Raw genomic sequence first — 16,460 nt, 5'->3', positions numbered from 1 at the left:
CAGGGCATTCTCAAATAGGTACTTTGACAATATTACAGCTGTACAGGACATTGGTGTGGCTACTTTTAGAATACTGTGTACAATTCTGGTTTCCCTACTGTAGGAAACATGTCGTTAAACTTGAAAAGATTCAGAAAAGATTTACAATGATATTGCTCGGATTGGAGTGTGAGAGCTAACAGCGAGACGCTGAATAAGCTGTGTCCTTTTCTCTTGGAGTGTCGGAAGCTGAGGGGTGACCTTATCGAGATTTATAAAGTCATGAGGGGCATTGATAGGGTGAATAGCCAAGGTCTTTTACTCAGGGCAGGGGAGTCCAAAACTAGAGAGCATTGGTTTAAGGTGAGAGGGGAAAGATTTAAAAGGGACCTGTGGGATGCCTTTTTCATGCTGAGGGTGGTGCATGTACGGAAAAAGCTGCCAAAGTAGTAGAGGAGGCCGGTATAATTACAACATTTAAAAAGCATCTGGATACATCCACGAATAGGAAGCGTTTCAAATAATATGGGCCAATGCTGGTATATGGGACTAGATCAGTTTAGGAAATCTGTTGGAATAGCTGAGTTGGTCCAAAGGATTTGCTTTCATACTGTATAAGTGAGTAATTCTAAATCACACCATTGTTGGTAGGCAATAGCTTTGTTGTCAATAATATGTCATTAGTCCAAAGACCAAAGGAACATAGAAACTAGGAGCAAATATACGTCCTTTGGTCCTTTGAACCTGCTCCACTATTCAAAATGATCGTGGTTGCTTCTCTATCTCAATGCTATGTCTCCACATTCTCCTCATACACTTGATGCCTTTAAAAACCTAAAGTTTTTTTCTTCAATATAATCAGTAACTTGGCCTCCACAGTGTCCTGTGGTAGAGAATTCCACTGGTTCTCTAACCTTTGAGTAAAGAAGGTTATCTGCATTTAGTCCTAAGTGCTGAGATTGTGTCCCATGTTCTAGATTTCTCAACTAGAGTAAACATCATTCTTACTTCTAATCTGTCTGGTCCTAGTGGAATTTTGAATATTTTAATCAGATCCACTCATCCTTCTAAATCAATCTTTTCTCACAGGCAAGTCTTGTCATCCCCAGCAATAATCAACTTCTCCTTGCCATCCAGCTGCATCAGTGACACTCTACTCGAATTAGTCTGAAACCAGTTCAATTACTGCTTGTTAAAATACAATGCTTGCCACAAATGTCTGGTTACTTACAGCTATACTTTCAAAGAACAGATTAATTTTTTTTCCTCATTTCCACCACCAATTTTAAAAAATACAAATTAAAAGGACTCATTCCTTACAAGATATACAAATGAACTAGTAAAGAACATACCTCATGTTCCAGGAACAATGCCTTTAGCTGACCTCCTGACCAATAATCCAGTGCATAGGCCAACAGTTTCATTGACAGTGTATTGACTCGCAGGAAGTTGCCAACAAAAACAACTCTATTTATCTTCTGTAAACAATAAAAATATGGAATAGTGAAACAATGGTTTGGTTTATTAGAAAATAAAGATGATTGGAAACCACTAGTTTCTATGCTGCAGACTTCTGTGGCAGATAGTCTCAGGAAACCAAGAAAAGTTGTTGAAGGAACCAAAATGGTCGTGTTTTGCAGGGTAGATCTTTACCATCTCACTCTATTAACATTTTCTGTATTTTGGTTTCTCCCATATGAACATATGAAATAGGTGCATACCCTCAAGACTCCTCTACCATCTTATCATGATTAATCTGTTCATTTTGAATTATACATTTCCAGCTACCCCTGACAACCCTTGAATCACCTGCTGAAAACAAATCTATTTATTTCTGTCTCAAGAATATTTGACAACCTCACCTTAGCTGCCTCTGATTCAGTTTCAGAATCTCACGACCTTCAGAAAAATAATTGTCACCTTTGCCCTGAAAGGCCAACCCCAAATTTTAAACCTCTTCCTTGGACTGACTAACAAGAGTAATATTTTTTTCTACTTTTACCTCATCAAGACTAGTCAGGATCTTACATATATTTTTTAAAAGGTCTATAAGGGATATAGGCATTGCTGGCTGACTGGCCGGCCAGCATTTATTGCCCATTCCCGGTTTCTCCGAGAAGGTGGTGGTGAGCTGCTTTCTTGAACCTCGGCTGTAGGTAGGCCCACATTGACTGAACTCCCTCCAAAACAGCAATCAAGTCACCCCAAAACTAGTGGAAACAAACTAGTCTGTCCAACCTATTTTCATAAGACTTATTTCAGGTACCAATAAAGTATTGGTAGCTCGAGCTCAATCAAGAGTGGTAAGGGAGTCAACTCAGCCACATTAGGGATATTTAAACAATCCTTACATGGATGATTTTGGGATAGTGTAGGGAGATGAGCTGAGAATAGTTCACAGGTCGGCGCACCATGGAGGGCCGAAGGGCCTGTTCTCCACTGTATTGTTCTATGATCTAAACATCCCCACTGTAATGTTCAATTGCTTTCGTAACAGATAACATCCCATTAGCTTTCTTGATTACATACTTTACATGTACACTATTACATTTCTGCCCACTCACTCAACTTATCTACATTTGTCTTCAACTTCCATAGGTCTTCCTTACAACGTACTTTCCCAGCCATCTTGGTTCATCTACGAATTTAGCTCATGAAGCCTGTGCTCCTATCATTTAGTTAATAGTTTTCTTCAAATTGCAGCCTAGCATAGATTCTTGCAGTGCTCCACTCATCACTTCCTTCCAAAGACACAAAGATCCATTTATGGATACTGTGTTTTTTGCCAGTCAGACAATTATATTTTATGCTCAGAAAGGAAAGCTTTTATTTTCTGCAATAATCTTTGGGTGATGTTCACATGGCCACATTTCCCAGGTGAAGATTAAGGGTTGCATAACATAAGCAACAGTTTCACAACTAACTCAAAGTTAATTTGCCTGATAATTTGGCAATAGAATAAGTCACCATCTTCACTATGCTCAACTTAATCAAACATAACTTCAGGAAGTACAGCACAATTTAAAACACAAATGTACTGAAGCAGCAAACATTTCTTTTAAATATATCCTGTACGTAGAACTTATATATTTCTGATATATATTTTAATTATTTTACTTTAAAGTGAAGACTTGGGTAATTTGGTTGAAGAGAAAACAAAGACAGTAAAAGGACAAGGAACAGAATATTGAAAATTTCTGAATGCTGCAAAGTCTCTGAGCTTTCATAGCCCTGTACAATGCTGCTTGATCTTCATGTCACAAGGCAGCACTGTAAAGAAGCCGAAAGTACAGAGGATCAAGATCTTCTTATTGGAGATTAGAGTTAAAAAAAACATTTTTAGTAACACTGTTATTGCTCCAGATATGAGTTTTTCTTTCCCATCAGAAAATTACCACCTTAGCATTCTTACCCATGGTTTTGTACTTGAGCCTCATTTTAGGTTTTGAACATTTAGTCTAGTCTGACATCCCAGTACAACAAATGAAAAATAGACTTTATGAGGCAACCTTTATGATATGGCAGTTATAAGAAGGGAGAAAAGTCACAGATACAGTTACATGGAAGGGTTAACTCCAGGAAAGGTAAGAGAGGTAGGTTGGTAGTGCATTTCAAACAAGTATGCTGTTTTGGAAAATGTAAGGGATTAGATTAGATTACTTACAGTGTGGAAATAGGCCCTTCAGCCCAACAAGTCCACACCGACCCTTCAAAGAGCAACACACCCAGACCCATTCCCCTACATTAACCCCTTCACCTAACACTAGAGGCAATTTAGCATGGCCAATTTACCTAACCTGCACATTTTTGGACTGTGGGAGGAAACCGGAGCATCTGGAGGAAACCCATGCAGACACAGGGAGAATGTGCAAACTCCACACAGTTTGTTGCCTGAGGCAGGAATTGAACCAGGTTCTCTGGCACTGTGAGACAGCAGTGCTAACCACTGTGCCACCGTGCTGCCCTAAATGATGGACTCTCAGGGGAATATAGCACGAACAACCAAAATTTCTGGTATTGAGACTGGCTGTAATGCAATGTAATGTATGTCGGGTTCCAAGAAATCGATTGTGTTAGGGGACTCTCTAGACTGAGGCAAATACAGACGTTTCTTAGGCTAGCAGGGAAAAGTCAGAATGGTGTGTTGCCTCGCTGATGCCAGGATCAAGGACGTCTCAGAGAGCAGAATGTTCTCAAGGGGGAAAGAGGGCCCAACAGGGGAGTTCATTGTACACATTGGAACCAATGACACAGGAAGGGAAAAGGTTAAGATTCTGAAGGGAAAATATAAAAAGTTCGGCAGGAATTTAAAAAGAAGGTTCTCGAGAGTAGTAATATGTGGATTACTCCTGCTGCTTTGAGCTAGTGAGGGTAGGAATAGGAGGATAGAGCAGATTAATCCATGGCTGAGGAGCTGGTGTATGGGAGAAGGATTCACATTTTTTGATTCATTGGAATGTCTTCTCAGGTAGAAGTGACCTGTACAAGAAGGACAGATTGCACCAGAATTGGAAGGGGACTAATACACTGGCAGGGAGATTTGCTCGAGCTACTCGGGAGGATTTAAACTAGTAAGGTGGGGACCCAGGGAGATAGTGAGGAAAGAGATCAATCGGAGACTGGTACTGCTGAGAAAAGAAGCAAGTCAAACAGTCAGGGCAGGCAAAGACAAAGCGGAGAACAAGCGGAGAACAATTAAACTGCATTTATTTCAATGCAAGAGGTCTAACAGGGAAGGCAGATGAACTCGGAGCATGGTTAGGAGCATGGGACTGGGATATCATAGCAATTACAGAAACATGGCTCAGGGATGGACATGATTGGCAGTTTCATGTTCCAGGATACAAATGCTACAGGAAGGACAGAAAAGGAGGCAAGAGAGAAGGGGGAGTGCTTTTTTGATAAAGGATAGAATTACAGCTGGACTGAGGGAGGATACTCCCGGAAATACATTCAGGGAAATTATTCGGGTGGAAGTGAGAAATAAGAAAGGGATTATCACCTTAATGGGATTGTATTACAGACCCCCTAATAGTCAAAGGGAAGTTGAGAAACAAATTTGTCAGGAGATCTCAGTTATCTGTAAGAATAATAGGGTGGTTATGGTAGGGGATTTTAACTTTCCATAGACTGGGACTACCATAGTGTTAAGGATTTAAATATCAAGGAATTTGTTAAGATGTACAAGAAAATTTTCTGATTCAGTACATGGATGCACCTAGTAGACAAGATGCAAAACCTGACCTACTCTTGGGAAATACGGCAGGACAGGTGACTGAGGTGTCAATGGGGGAGCACTTTGGGGCCAGCGACCACAATTCTATTAGTTGTGTGATAGTGATGGAAAAGGGTAGACCAGATCTAAAAGTTGAAGTTCTAAATTGGAGAAAGGCCAATTTTGACGATATTAGGCAAGACCTTTCAAAAGCTGAACGGGGGCAGATGTTCGCTGGTAAAGGGACGGCTAGAAAATGGGAAGCCTTAAGAAATGACATAACGAGAGTGCAGTATATTCCTGTTAGCGTGAAAGGAAAGGCTGGTAGATATACAAAATGCTGGATAACTAAAAAAAAATTGAGGGTTTGGTTAAGAAAAAGAAGGAACTTTATGTCAGGTATACACAGGATAGATTGAGTGACTCCTCAGAAGAGTATAAAGGTAGTAGGAATATACATTACAGGAAAATTAGGAGGGCTTTGAGATAGCTTTGGCAAACAGAGTTAAGGAAAATCCAAAGGGTTTTTACAGATACATTAAGGACAAAAGGGTAACTCGGAAGAGAATAGGGTCCCTCAAAGATCAGTAAGGTGGCCTATGTGTGGAGCAGAGAAATAAGAAAAGGATGATTAGCTTAATGGGATTGTATTATAGACCCCCTAATAGTCAAAGGGAAATTGAGGAACAAATTTGTTCTTTACAAATCTGTTTCTCAATTTCCCTTTGACTATTAGGGGGTCTATAATACAATCCCATTAAGGTGATCATCCTTTTCTTATTTCTCAGCTCTGTAAGATAACTGGAGCCACAGGAGATGGGGGAGATATTAAACAAGTATTTTGGATCAGTGTTTACTGTGGAAAAGGGCGTGGAAGATATAGAATGTCAGAAAATAAGTGACGACATCTTGAAAAATATCCATATTACAGAGGAGGAAGTGCAGGATGTCTTGAAAGTTACACTTAAAGTGGATAAATCCCCAGGACCTGATCAGGTGTACCCTGGAACTCTGAGAAGCTAGGGAAGTGATTGCTGGGCCTCTTGCTGAGATGTTTCTAACATCGATAGTCACAGGTGGTATGCTCAAAGACTGGAGGTTGGCTAACGTGGTGCCACTATTTAAGAAAGGTGGTAAGAACAAGCCAGGGTACGATACACCAGTGGGCTTGACACTGGTGGTGGGCAAGGGATGGGACAGGATGTAGATGTATTTGGAAATGCAAGGACTGATTAGGGGCAGTCAACATGGCTTTGCGTGTGGAAAATCATGTCTCTCAAACTTGATTTGAGTTTTTTGAAGAAGTAACAAAGACGATTGTGGAGGGCAGAATGGTAAACGTGATCTATATGAACTTCAGTAAGGCGTTCGACAAGGTTCCACATGGGAGACTGATTAGCAAGGTTACATCTCATGGAATACAGGGAGAACTAGCCATTTGGACACAGAACTAGCTCAAAGGTGGAAGACAGAGGATGGTGGTGGAGGGTTGCTTTTCAGATTAGAGGCCTGTGACCAGTGGAGTGCCACAAGGCTCGGTGCTTGCTTCACTACTTTTTGTCAATTATATAAATGATTTGGATGTGAGCATAACAGGTATAGTTCGTAAGTTTGCAGGTGACACCAAAGTTGGAGGTGTAGTGGACAGCGAAGAAGGTTACCTCGGATTACAGCGGGATCTTGATTAGATGGGCCAATGGATGGAGGAGAGGCAGATGGAGTTTAATTTAGATAAATGAGAGATACTGCATTTTGGTAAAGTAAATCTTAGCAGGACTTACACACTTAAGGTAAGGTCCATGGGTGTTGATGAACAAAGAGACCTTGGAGTATAGTTTCATAGCTCCTTGAAAGTAATCACGGGTAGACAGATTAGTGAAGAAGGCATTTGGTATACTTTCTTTTTCTGATCAGAGTACTGAGTACAGGAGTTGGGAGGTCATGTTGCAGCTGCACAGGTCATTGGTTAGGCCATTGTTGGAATATTTCATGCAATTCTGGTCTCCTTCCTATCGGAAGGATGCTGTGAAACATGACAGGGTTCAGAAAAGATTTACAAAGATGTTGCCAGGGTTGGAGGTTTTGAGCTATAGGGAGAGGTTGAATAGGCTAGGGCTGTTTTATCCAGAGAGTTGGAGACTGAGAGGTGAATTTATAGAGGTTTACAAAATCATGAGGGGAACTGATAGGGTAAACAGACAAGGCCTATTCCCTGGGGTGGGGGGAGTCCAGAACGAGAGGGCATACGTTTAGGGTGAGAGGGTAAAGATATGAAAGAGACCTAAGGGGCAACCTCTTCACACAGAGGGTAGTTCGTGTATGAAATGGGTTGCCAGAGGAAGTGCTGGAGGCTAGTACAATTACAACATTTAAAAGACATCAGGATGGGTATATGAATAGGAAGGGTTTGGAGGGCTACGGACCAGGTGCTGGCAGGTAGGACTAGATTGTATTGGGACATCTGGTCAGCATGGACGAGTTGGACCGAAGAGTCTGTTTCCGTGCTAGCTTCAACATATTTCGAAGTCTTTTGCCAGCAATGAAATATTGGGAGGTAGTCACTCCTTTAAAGTAGAAAAAAAGCGGACAATTTTACATATATCAAGTTCTAAACGCAGCAATATGAAAATGACTAGATAATCTGCTTTTGTGATATTAATTGGTGAACATATATTAGTCAAGACATCCAAGATAACAAATAGATTGTTGTGTTAAACTTGTGTCTTTGGATTTTTTTTTACATCATCATAAGGCCATAATGTCTTATCTGGCAGCACCACCAACAACACAAAATTCCCACAGTACTGCACTGGAGTCAGCTACTTTTTTATATTCAAACCCTAAAGTGGAGCTTCAAATTATAAACACTCGTTCTGAGGCAACAGTGCTATCAACAGAGCAGGATCTTTTTCTAATTAACTAACAAATGAAATACTGATGAAATCCACCAACCCTCAAAAAAAAAGTAGATTGACAGGTCATTCATCCCTGGAGCTCATTGGACTCACAAATGCATAAAGTTGTTTGTTGTATTCATCTACACAATAACGGTGAATTAATTTTCAAAGTATCACATTGACAAATACCTTGACAGCTGTAATGAGCAGCTACAGAAACAACACCAATAATGCAGTAGATATTCAAACAGTGTTTTTTTTTGCTCACATGCATTTTCTCCCAATGTTACACAACTTGCATTCAGAAGATGAGATTTTTGTGTCATAAAAACTGTACCTATTCAACATTTACCTCTTTTTAATTTGGTTTCAATGATACAATGGAAATATAATTCACATGCACCTCAATATTAAAATATATTTTAACTTTAAGCACCAATTAAAGAAATTCTTCAGTTTCATAGTGCCACAATAAAATATGGATTTCCACATCAATTAGCATAATCCATTGATACAACAGAAAAGCAATTCAACTCATGCAGCCCCTGCATGCTTTCACCCTTCTAGAAGGAGGAATTATTCAACATGTAGTTAACATCTGCTGAGCTTTGATTTTCTTTCTGTGTGCGCTCTTAGCAGGATCACTGATCATTTACTACCACTCCTAATTTTCTTGGGGGTGATGGTGGTGAACTGCCTTTTTGAACCACTGTTATTCTTGGGATTTGGGGACATTCTCAGTGCCATTAGGAGAGAGTTCCATGTTTTTGATCTAGTAAATGTGAAATCTAAGTCAGGAGAGCGTGCAGTTTGGCAGGCTCGTAGGTAGTTGTGTTCCCATACATTGGTTGCCTTTGCCATTCCAGCTAGTTGGAGGTCACAGTTTAGAAGATGCTGAAGGAGCCTTGATGAGTTGCTGCAGTGCATCTTGTAAATGGTGCACACAGCTGTTCTGTGGAGGAGCAAATGTTAAAGTCGGATGAGATGCAAATCTGTGGGCTCTTTTTACCTTGTATGGTTTTGAACTTCCTTAATATAGTTAGAATTGCAATCACCTTGGCAACTGCAAAGTAATTCCTTTGGACCTTTTAGATGGTGGATAGAGTTGAGCAAGTTAGGAGGTGAATTCCTTACCACACAGTTTGTAGCCTTTAATCTGTTGTTGTAGCCACAGGATTTAAATGGACAGTTCCAGTTAAGTTTCTGGTCAAGAGTAACCCTGAGAACACCAATGGAGGTGGGAATAATTCAGCAATGGCACATCAAGAATAGATGACTAGATGTTTCCTTGTTGAGACAATCATTACCTGGCACTTGTGTGGCACAACTGTCTCCTACCATTTGTCTGCCCAAACCTGAACTTTACCTAGGTCTTTCTGCATGGATTGCTTCAATAGCTGAGAAGTTGTGAATTGTCTTGAACGCTGGCTACACAGGTGTTCCACAGTATACACAGTCCAGTAAAGCCAACCATCATCTGAAAAATAATGAACTATGGTCTGAACTGCTATACCTCATTCAGTGCACACATACGGGCAATGGATCCTATGTTGTTTGTAATGGTGACCAATGTAGCCCTTGCTAGGTCTTCTTTGCTGACTGAATCTCGCTTCTCCCTGCAAATCATATTGCCAAAGCTACAAGGAAAACAGAATGAAAAATTAGCTCGTGAAATACCACTTATTTTTAATCTAAGAGCACATTATCAGATTTATATTAGACAAGACGACAAGACTTTGACCACTTTCCCTATTCTCTGTGTGAACTGTAAAGCCACCGGAATATTCAGACACATGGAATGTTTATAAAAATTAAATTAATCCCATACAACTAAAGAAAACCAGCCATTTTATTTCAGTGTCTCCTGTGACTAAAATTAGGTTTCTTGGTGTGGCACATTTCTCAAAGCTTTGGACACACTATTGCAACTTTGCTTATGAACAACATAAGCACGGGACAGCACAGTGGCTCAGTGTTTAGCATTGCTGCCTCACAGCACCAGGGACCCAGGTTCGATTCCATCCTCGGACAACTGTTTGTGTGGAGTTTGCACATTCTCTCAGTATCTGCGTGGGTTTTCTCCAGGTGCTCTGGTTTCCTCCCACTGTCCAAAGATGTACTGGCCTTGCTAAATTGCCCATAGTGTTCAGGGATGTGTAGGTTAGGTGCATTAGTCAGGGTAAATGTAGTGTAGTCAGGTAGGGGAATGGGTCTGGGTGGGATACTCTTCAGAGGGTTGGACTTGTTGGGTTAAAGGGCCTGTTTCCACACTGTAGAGTATGATGAGCACTGTATGATGAGCACCTTTCAATTCTAAGTCCAGGTTAGATAGTCAAGTCACAGCACTTGTGGCAGGTCACATTTGCTTATTTCAGAGAACAGACTAAACCACTGAAATTCAATTTGGGAGGTGGTTTGAGATTCTAGCTTGGAGAGTACTGCGCTTGTTGAGTTTTTGAATTTTGTTAAAAACTACTGTTTTCAAGACAAGTTAAAGTTTAGCAGCTCAAATCTCAGATCACTTACTTTCTGGAGCTATTTCACTGCTTTGAGTGGATGTATGTTGAAACAAAAGAAAGACAAAAAGAGCAACCTCAGATGAGTGATTGAATTACAGTATCATTACCCAAGTAACCATTATTACATATGGAAGCATCATAAAAAACAAAACAAAAATAAGGGTATCTATATCCTACTGAGATGGCCAGGCAGGCTAAATTAGCTCAATTCTGTCCTTACCCAATTGCCATGGACAGTCTGAGATTGCTGGAAATAATAGCCAATACTTCCCACTCCTTTTCTTTTCTGTTCAGTCAATTTGTTGCACTTGGCAGATTGCTACACAGCCATGACGTTGGCATAAACATTGAAATGATGTAGAGCTGAGCAAACTAACCATTGGACCTTCACATTTACTGCAGTTTATTGCAGTTAACAATTTTCCTGCTCCGCACATCTGAGCTATACAGTGGGTAAACTTGATGAGGTATCAGGGAAACCTTTTGTGGTTTTATAACATTTGAAGTTGTGGCCAAGTTAAGTCATGTACTGCAATTATTACAAATTAAAAACAGGATTTGGTCTTCCTTATTCTAGAAAGGCACACTTAAGCATAATCTGCTATTAGGTCCACCCTGGATCTTGTAAATCTGCAGCTTATTGTTACATCACATTATTCTCCACCACGTTAGCCACCTACAAATGAACCCCAACACCAGAGATAGATTTTCCTCACAACCCCTATCAGCGTTCTGGACAGACTATTCCCTCCGTGACTCCCTCGTCAGGTCCACTCGCCCTACCAGCCCACACCCCACTGCTGGCACCTTTCCCTGTCACTGCAGGAAGTGCAAAACCTGCACCCACACCACTCCCCTCACTTCGTCCAAGGCCCCAAAGGATCCTTCCACATCCAACAGAAATTTACCTGTAACTCCATCAATGTCATCTACTGTATCCGTTGCACCCGATATGGTCTCCTCTACATCGGAGAGACAAGACGCCTTCTTGCAGATCGTTTCAGAGAACATCTCTGGGACACCCGCACCCACCAAACCCACCACCCCATGGCTGAACACTTCAATTCCTCCTGCCACTCCATCAAGGACGTGTAGTTCCCGGGCCTCCTCCACCGCCAAACCACTACCACCCCACGCCTGGAGGAAGCATGCCTCATGTTCTGCCTTGAGACCCTGCAACCATGTGGGACAAATGTTGATTTCAACAGTTTCCCCATTTCCACTCCTTCCCCCACATTATCCCAGTCCCAAGCCTCCAACTCGGCACTCCTGACTTGTCCACACCTTTCCCGCTCCACATCTCCACCACCGCCCCTGTCCTATCACCTTCTCCCTCGCCTTCATCTACCTATCGCTTTCTCAGCTCCCTTCCTCCCCAACCTCACCCCTCTCTCATTTAACTCTCAGCCCCCCGGCCCACACGCCTCATTCCTGATGAAGGACTTATGCCCAAAACGTCCATTCTCCTGCTCTTCAGATGCTGTCTGACCTGTTGTGCTTTTCCAGCACCACACACTCGACAGTGATCTCCAGCATCTGCAGTCCTCACTTTCTCCTAGCTTAATGTTAACGGCAAAAATAACGATGCAATATTCTTTAATTTCTTTAATCTGATAAGCGTTAACTGTTTAAATATCATTCGGTTTTTCATTTTCATTAAAAGCCAATTTTTCAAAAAATGACTTATTACACCTGCCATAACTGGCCTTGTGTTCTCCTCGGCAATGAAGCAAGTACTTAGTTATGGCCATGAACTTTAATAGCTTTCATCAGATATGAAAACTTTCCTTGAAGAAAAGCTGCAATGCATAAAAATAAACACAAAAAAGGTTCTAACATTAGACACAGGTCAATCAACATGTCACTTTGTCTTTGCTGTTTGGAATTTCAGGTGGGATTTACTGTCAGATGTTTGTCAGCTGTCCTAGTTAACATGCAACTCCCGTACATTTAGAGTGTAGCCTTTTGTATATTATAAAAATCACTTGAGGTAGGAATTGTTCCTGAAAATGTCAATATATGATTACTGGAAAAAATAAGAGGTCAGAATGATAACCAGCACAAAAAAAGCCACTGTATTTTTAATTTATTCATGGGATGAGGGCATTGCTGGTCAGATCAGCATTTATTGCACATTTCTAATTGCCCAGAGGGCAGTTTAAGAGTCAAACACGTTGGCTGTGGGTCTGGGGTCACAAGTCGTCCAAATCAGGTAAGGATGGCAGTTTCCTTCCCGAAAGGATATTAAGTGAACCAGTTGGGCTTTTCCCAACAATCAACAATAGATTCATGGTCATTATTAGACTCATAATTCCAGATTTTTATTGAATTCAAATTTCACTATCTGTTTTGGGAGTGTGGTGCTGAAAAAGCACAGTAGGTCAGACAGGATCAGAGGAGCAGGAGAATTAATGTTTTGGGCATAAGTCCTTCACCAGGAATCCTGGATGCTTCTCGGATGCTGCCTGACCTGCTGTGCTTTTTCAGCACCACACTCTCAACTCTGATCTCCAGCATCTGCAGTCCTCACTTCCTCCCAATTCCCCTATTTATCAATAATTTGAACCCAGATCTCCAGGACATTAATACAGTCTCTTGATTAATAGTCTTGCATAGTACCACTAAGCCATCACCTCTCCTGAGGTAAAAACAATGACTGCAGATGCTGGAAACCAGAGTCCAGAGTGGTGCTGGAAAAGCACAGCAGTTCAGGCAGCATCCAAGGAGCAAGAAAATCGACGTTTCGGGCAAAAGCCCGTCATCAGGCCTCACCTCTCCTAAGTCAATGTAGTGTACATTACTGTTGAAGTACTGCAATTTTGTGTAAATAATTAGAAATATTGGATTGAGTGATTAAAAATCTGAAGGGAAGACTGTTACAATTAATCATTTCGTTCAATTATTACTTGTACCCACCTGGATGCAACTGCCCATCCTGGCAAACCAAAGCGCTCATAGTCTCCTCCATAGATGTCCCTCACTAATTTGTCAGCCATGGTGCTGTCACCCTTAGATGCCATTTCAAGGGCTTCATCAAAAGTCTCACAACCTGTAAGTAAACAACAGAGGCCCAGGAAGGTTCCACCTCCTAAACTAAAAGAAACAAAAAACACAGTCAGATAATAATGGCATTTTATGTTAGTAATTGGAACATTTCAAAATTCTACATATAGATTCAACATTTGCCAAATCACACTGATTTTTATATCTATTTGCTTTTGTCTATCTTATGGATGAGAGCTTTTCGTGACAATGCCACCACTCTGCAGGTGTTGGTATGAGACCAGAATCATCTTCTGATCCAGAGACTAAATTATTTTGATGGTTTTAGATGGTTGTCTATGAAGTCAAAGCTGAACTTGATGCAAACAAATGCTCCTTTCACTGATATTTAAGTACAGATATGTTTTGTCTTTATTAAAGACTCAAAAGACTATTGTTTCTATACTCTAAAATGAAATATACAACATGATTCAGCAACCAAAGAATACCCAAGACTTTGCAATTGCTGAATACATAACTGCAACTTTTGGGATGCTAAAGCAGCAAGAAACTTCCTCTTTAAGTTGGTAATAATGGTATCAGACAAAAGCTGAAAAGAGGAGTTAGAAGCATTTTTCTCATTTATAATCAGAAAGATGTGGACTGATAGAATAGATAGGGGATTGAAACAAGACAGGCGATGGCAGAACTGACAGTAACACTGTGGAATTGCTATCAGCAATGTCATAGGCATTGCAATGATGATTACTTACAGACACTTGTGAAAAATGTAATTTATACATAAACTCTGAATTTGCTTCACAGAGGGCTCATGGCTAGAGTAAACTATTACTCTGAAGATTTCCAGCGATTTATGACTACAAACATTACCTATTATTTCATATAGTAAATTGTAGAAATGAAATAATCAGTTCGTGCAATTCTTAAACATTTTACCTGGTTCCAGTTACTCTCTTATACTGGTCCTTTGAATATACAGCTAATATGCTAACTCCTGACCCAATGTTCACCACAAGCAAAGGGTAGGGGTCATCAAGGTTGAAAGGCATCTTCTGGCATTTCTCAGGGTCTGAGGCATTTTCAAAGTAATAACATTCTGCCTGGCCATTAAAACTGAGAGAATCAATGTGCAAGAGGCCATTGACCAGACAGTCCAGTTCATCCAGTTTATGTAACTGCAGATTACCAATCTGAAATAAACAAAGTCTATTAGTGTAACTGGAAAGTTAGTATACTATTTGTGCATGATACAATTGAAGAAAAACTATATTAGTTTTCAATATTACTTCCAGATTAGGAAATTGTTCATGGCTTTTCAATTCTATAAGATTTTCTGCATGATGCGGTAGAATACAGTACATTACTCCTGTTTAATTCTGGCAAATCTTAAGTACAATATAAAATATTGTTAGGGAAACAGTAAAGCACAATATTCGTTCTAATAAACTAAATGTTGATGCGCATGATTAAGGAAAGGTACTAGCGACATCTGGTCCCTTATCAAATGCAACCAGCCACTACACACCTCAGCACCAATGATAATGATTTTGCCAGAAATATTTAAAACATTTGCCAGAAATATTTAAAACATGGAAGACATTTAAAAACAGGGAAGATGACTAACTTCGTAAAAAGTCTTTTTGCCCAGTTTATTTTTTCTTTTGTGGAATGTGGCTAGATAGGTCAGCATTTATTGTCCATCCCCACTTGATAGATTGAGATAATGTTGAGATGCCTTCTTGAACTGCAACAGTCCAGTGGTATAGATGTCCATTAGGAATGCCCATTAGGAAGTCGGTGCTAGGATTTTGACAGTGTCACTGAAGGAACAGCAATATAGTTCCAAGACATAGTGGAGTGTGGCAAGAAGAAAAACTTGCAGGAGGTGGTATTTCCATACATCTGCTGCCTTTAGTCTTTTACGTGGTGGAAGTTGGGGATGTGGGAGGTGCTACTGAAGATGTCAGCCAAGTTGCTGCAGTGCACCTTGTAGATGGTACACAATAGCATGCTGCTGCTGGTTCAGGTACCAATCAAATAGACTGCTTTGTCCTGTATAGCATTCAGCTTTGGGTGTTATTACTGCTGTACTCACCAAGGCAAATGGAGTATTCGATCTGACCACATGTAGACAGACCAATGTTTTAAGAGGTGCAGACTTGTAAGTCTCCAGCCTTCTCATGTAGCCAGAGCATTTAAATGGCTGGTCCAATTTGTTTAGTCATTCATGATTCTGTTATTCATTCATGGGAGGTGGGCGGTGCTAGCTACGCCAGCATTTACGACCCATCCATAACTGCCCAGAAGGCATTTAAATTAATTAATGGGACAGTGAGGGACATGCCTCTGCTGATGACCACAGAATCTTATTGAGTGCTCGACAGATATACTTTGAATCTCTCACATTTAGCATAGTTGTTACACAATACAAAATCATAGACAGTAGTCGGAATCTGAAGATGGTAGATGGTTTCCTTAAACACTGTGTGGCGGTCAGTCCTATTACCACATACAGATGCATAGATTTGAGAAAATACAGCAAGATTTTCCCTCACCACTTGTTGCAGACCTATATGGCAAGGTCTAGCAATACTGCTGACCGAACAGACAACAAATGATTCAAAATGACTGGTGCAATCTCCTATCCAGAGTCGATTCAGTGCCTTTGCCATCAAATCCTACTTCCATGTTGTGTTCAATGATGTATTAGTGATTCACCAGTTGAGGAAGGGCAACAAATGGTCATCAGTAGGATGTTCCCTTGCCTATTTGTAACTTGATAATCCAAGACCTTATAGGATGAAGGACAATTTTGAGAAAGTTCAGCAATGCATCCAGTTAACTATA

At 40.6% G+C, this 16,460-nt stretch overlaps 1 protein-coding gene across 2 annotated transcripts in view; it reads right to left on the bottom strand.

The window, feature by feature from the left end:
- The window catches only part of LOC122556766 (pantothenate kinase 3), a 125,212-nt gene that overhangs the window by 31,784 nt on the left and 76,968 nt on the right, over nucleotides 1-16,460 (bottom strand). For both annotated transcript variants that reach the window (XM_043703896.1, XM_043703895.1), the window contains exons 3-6: nucleotides 14,550-14,803; nucleotides 13,527-13,703; nucleotides 9,605-9,728; nucleotides 1,332-1,457 (exon numbers count right to left, since the gene is read on the bottom strand). In XM_043703896.1, coding sequence (XP_043559831.1) covers nucleotides 1,332-1,457; nucleotides 9,605-9,728; nucleotides 13,527-13,703; nucleotides 14,550-14,803 — 681 coding nt within the window. The remainder of the gene's footprint in view (nucleotides 1-1,331; nucleotides 1,458-9,604; nucleotides 9,729-13,526; nucleotides 13,704-14,549; nucleotides 14,804-16,460) is intronic.

This window comes from Chiloscyllium plagiosum, chromosome 14 (assembly GCF_004010195.1).
Source record: "Chiloscyllium plagiosum isolate BGI_BamShark_2017 chromosome 14, ASM401019v2, whole genome shotgun sequence".
Classification (NCBI taxonomy): domain Eukaryota; kingdom Metazoa; phylum Chordata; class Chondrichthyes; order Orectolobiformes; family Hemiscylliidae; genus Chiloscyllium; species Chiloscyllium plagiosum.
This window is presented reverse-complemented; position numbering and strand designations above follow the sequence as displayed.